At 41.6% G+C, this 4,502-nt stretch overlaps 1 protein-coding gene across 1 annotated transcript in view; it reads left to right on the top strand.

The window, feature by feature from the left end:
- The window catches only part of IDO1 (indoleamine 2,3-dioxygenase 1), a 19,682-nt gene extending 18,719 nt beyond the window's left edge, over positions 1 to 963 (top strand). Inside the window, exon 10 of the mRNA XM_011960668.1 lies at positions 359 to 963. Coding sequence (XP_011816058.1) covers positions 359 to 714 — 356 coding nt within the window. The 3' untranslated portion in view covers positions 715 to 963. The remainder of the gene's footprint in view (positions 1 to 358) is intronic.
- Positions 964 to 4,502: the final 3,539 nt, after the last annotated feature.

Raw genomic sequence — 4,502 nt, 5'->3', positions numbered from 1 at the left:
TGGGAGGCAGAGGTTGCAGTGAGCTGAGATTGTGCCACTGCACTCCAGCCTGGCCAACAGAGCGAGACTCTGTCTCAAAAACAAAAAAAAAAAAAAGAAAAAAAAGTGCAAACAAAAATACTTATTGTGAGAAAATGAGTTTAGCTCATTCAGTTTTCAAAATTAATAGTATTTTACAATAATTACGATTGCTAGTAGCAAGACTAATAGCCAAACATTAGCCTTCAAATAGAATGACCTTGACCTCACTGAATGCTGTATTGGTGATCTCCTGCCCACTCTGCCCTCACTCTGCCTTTCTCTCCTGGATTGGGGAATGCTGTGACCTCCATGTTTCCTCTTTCTCTTGTTCCTGTAGGACATGCTGCTCAGTTCCTCCAGGACATGAGAACATATATGCCACCGGCTCACAGAAACTTCCTGTGCTCCTTAGAGTCAAGTCCCTCAGTCCGTGAGTTTATCCTTTCAAAAGGTGATGCTGGCCTGCGGGAAGCTTATGATGCCTGTGTGAATGCTCTGGTCTCCCTGAGGAGCTACCATCTGCAAATCGTGACTAAGTACATCCTGATTCCTGCAAGCCAGCAGCCAAACAAGAACAAGACCTCTGAAGACCCTTCAAAACTGGATGCCAAAGGAACTGGAGGCACTGATTTAATGACATTCCTAAAGACTGTGAGAAGTACAACCAAGAAATACCTTTTGAAGGAATGTTAATGTAACCCAACAAGAGCACATTTTATCATAGCAGAGACATCTGCATATATTCCTGTCATTATCCATTGTAACAGAGCCACAAACTAATACTATGCAGTGCTTTGCCAATAATGCAATACAAAAGACCTCAAAATACCTGTGCATTTCTTGTAGGAAAACAACAAAAGGTAATTATGTGTAATTATAGTGGAAGTTTTATAATCTGTATCTTATCATTGGAATAAAATGATTAAATCAAATAAATAAAAATGCATAAGATATAAATATTCTTTCATAATAAATAAAAATGCATAAGATATAATAAATCTTGCTTCATTTATAACTGTAATCAAATATTTCTTTAGATGAGACCTACTCTAAACTGCTTTCAGCAGGGCTAATAGACTCCTATACTTTCCCTTTGTTAATGTGAGACTTTTTCATAATTACCTGTTTACTTGTCTATATTCTCATTACATGATAAGCTTCTTGATGCCAGGGACACTCTATATTGTTTACCAGATTTATGCATCCCAGCTGCTTTTTTTTCTTGAAACAGGGTCTCACTCTGTCACCCAGGCTGGAGTGCAGTGGCATGATCTCGGCTCACAGCAGCCCTGACCTCCCAGACCTAAGTGATCCTCCTACCTCAGCCCCCTAAGTAGCTGAGACTACAGTTGTGCACCAACATGCTCAGCCAATTTTTATATTTTTTGAAGAGACAGGGTCTTGCTATGTTGCCCAGGCTGGTCTTGAACTCCTGAGCTCAAGTTATGTCTGTATCTTATCTTTGGAATATATGATAATCCCAGCACTTTGGAAAGCCAAAGTGCTGGCATGAACATATTTAATAATAGAATCCTAAGAAGCTAGAGCCTGAGAGGAACTTAAGAATTATCAAAGCCAAGCTCTTCATTTTAAAGATGGCAACACTGAGGCACAGAAGGGTGAAATAACTTAACGATGATCACACAATTAGTTGATTAACAATGGGAGAAAAAATTTTTGATGACTCATCTTTGTTCTTTTTGCTCTACTTAGAGTAGACTAGGTGGGAGGAAAAAATAATGTTGGAAGGAAAAGGGGAGGAAATGAAATGACTGGGGAGGAACTCATGATATTGTAAATGGTCAGCTAGAAATCAAGTGTGTTACAGAAGATGAGAGGAAGGGGCCGGGCGCGGTGGCAAACTCCTGTATTCCCAGCACTTTGGGAGACTGAGGTGGGTGGAACACGAGGTCAGGATATCGAGACCATCCTTGCTAACACAGTGAAACCCCGTCTCTACTTAAAATACAAAAAAGTTAGCCAGGCGTGGTGGCAGGCGCTTGTGGTCCCAGCTACTCCGGAGGCTGAGGCAGGAGAATGGCGTGAACCCAGGAGGCGGAGCTTGCAATGAGCTGAGATCACTGAGTAGCTGAGACTACAGGAGCCCACCACCACGGCCAGCTAATTTTTTGTATTTTTAGTAGAGACGGGGTTTCACCATGTTGGCCAGGCTGGTCTCGATCTCCTGACCTCAGGTGATCCACCCACCTCGGCCTCCCGAAGTGCTGTGATTACAGGAGTGGGCCACCGTGCCTGGCCTGCTAAGAATCTTGTATTGGCTCCAGGTCAAGATGCTATCTATCTTGTGTTCTCCCACCTGCAGCACTGATGGCCCACAACCCTGGAAAGGCTACACTTCAGGCACATCAGGCATTTCTCTCAGAGTTGGTTTCACCTAATTAGTACTGACATGCAGAGAGTCTCTGGTTGCTAAAGAAAGACCCTGCAGTCATGCCTTCTCCTTTAGAACATCATCTTTATTCTGATAATAAGGGAGAGAGGGAAAGAGGGGAAGTGAGGGGCATCATCATAGAAATTGCACCCACTGCTGCCTTGTAGGTGAGACAGGGACTGACACTGGACTCCATGTGCTCCTACAGAGGGTGTGAACACTAGCTCCAGAGTCCCTTCTGTGTTTCCACATAATAGAAACCAAGGGACCAGTATAGTGGCTCACACCTGTAATCGCAGCACTATGGGAGTCTGAAGTGGGTGGATCATGAGGTCAGGAGTTCGAGACCAGCCTGACCAATATGGTGAAACCCCGTCTCTACTAAAATACAAAATTTAGCCATGCATGGTGGCATGTGCCTGTAATCCCAGCTGGTGAGGCTAAGGGAGGAGAATGATTTGAACTTGGGAGGCAGAGGTTGCAGTGAGCCAAGATCGCGCCACTGCACTCCAGCCTGGGTGACAGAGTAAGACTCTGTCTCAAGAAAAAAAAAAAAAAAAGAAACCAAGATTCCTGAATTACTCTAATTAAATCATCTCTGGAGTGGGAAAGGCACCACAAAATGCTTGGTATGTTTCATGAGCCCTGCTGCTTCGTCCACCACTCTCCCGCCCCATCCCATGCATTTTCTGCATATTGCAGTGAGTGCTCCTCCAGGGGCAGGATGAGATCACCAGATGGTGAAGGTGGTAACCTATCACAGTACATGGTTTTAACGAGATGTAATATATTTTACGTAACATGGTTCCTATTTGAGTGAAATTAAAGATAATTCTATCCCAGTCTGTGTCATGGGAAAAACAGAAATTCACAGCGGTAGTGGAGCATGCTGGCTCATGCTTATAATCCCTGCACTTTGGGAGGCCAGGCCGGGGGGCAGATAACTTGAGGTCAGGAGTTTGAGACCAGCCTGGCCAACATGGTGAAACCCTATCTCTAACAAAAACACAAAAAGTAGCAGGGAATGGTGGCGGGTGCCTGTAATCCCAGCTACTCAGGAGGCTGGGGCAGGAGAATCACTTGAATCCAGGAGGCAAAGGTTGCAGTGAGTCAAGATCACAACACTTCACTCCAGCCTGGGAGACAGAGCGAACATCCTTCTCAGAAAAAGAAAAAGAATGAAAGAAAGAAATTCATAGTAGTGTATTTCTTCAAGGTTGTTTTCCATAAGTAAGGGTAATTTAGCTTAAAATATGTTATCGTTTTCATACCAAGGTTCAACAAAGTATTCTTTAGCCCTTGTCTTTTATAATTCAGTTTTGCATATTAAATGTTGAAATTATTTATGTATTATTTAGTCCTATTTTTCACTCTACTATATTAAATATAATCTCACAAGGAAATAAGAAATATTTTTCTCAGTTCACACCACTCTGAACTTCTCATGCCCTTTAAACAAGAGCTAGTGCAGTCAAGCAGTTGTAATGGTCAACCATGAAATGGAAATTAAAATTTGCTCATTTCCACATAATTGTTTTATGTCAATAAACAATAAACAATTAAAAGGTCAGAAGTCCACACAAGCCAAAAATTTTTCATATAAACATACATTTAATTGTTTCTAAGATTCTTGCCAAATATGAGACAAAATGACCCACGCAGACAGAAATTCCATCTCCAGAGCCTCTGGAAAATAGCAAACTTGTATTTAGAACTCACACCCTCAATTACTGCTCCTAATGGTCTTTATATGTAGTCACTTAATCTTTAAAGCAATTCTATATATTATTACTCTCCTCATTTTACATATGAGGAAATTGAGATGCCAGAGGCCAAGAAATTTGTTCAAGAATATAACAAGGAACAGACAACGCTAAAGTATAAATTTGCATAGTCAGGCTCTAAATATGAGCTCTTAATTACTATAATATATAGGAGGCAATGTATCCAGCTTCTGTAGGAATACCTCTAGAGAAGGGGATGTCAACAACACATATACGGCTCAACTCACTTTTGCACAGACACTCTTTTAATTGCTTGACATTTAAATATCAATAAAGTACTTTTTCTAATCTCAATTAGCTTACAG

The sequence above is a fragment of the Colobus angolensis genome, unplaced genomic scaffold (genome assembly GCF_000951035.1).
Source record: "Colobus angolensis palliatus isolate OR3802 unplaced genomic scaffold, Cang.pa_1.0 Scaffold52, whole genome shotgun sequence".
Lineage (NCBI taxonomy): Eukaryota > Metazoa > Chordata > Mammalia > Primates > Cercopithecidae > Colobus > Colobus angolensis.
Note: the sequence above shows the minus strand (reverse complement) of the source record. Positions and strands in the feature narration are given on the sequence as shown.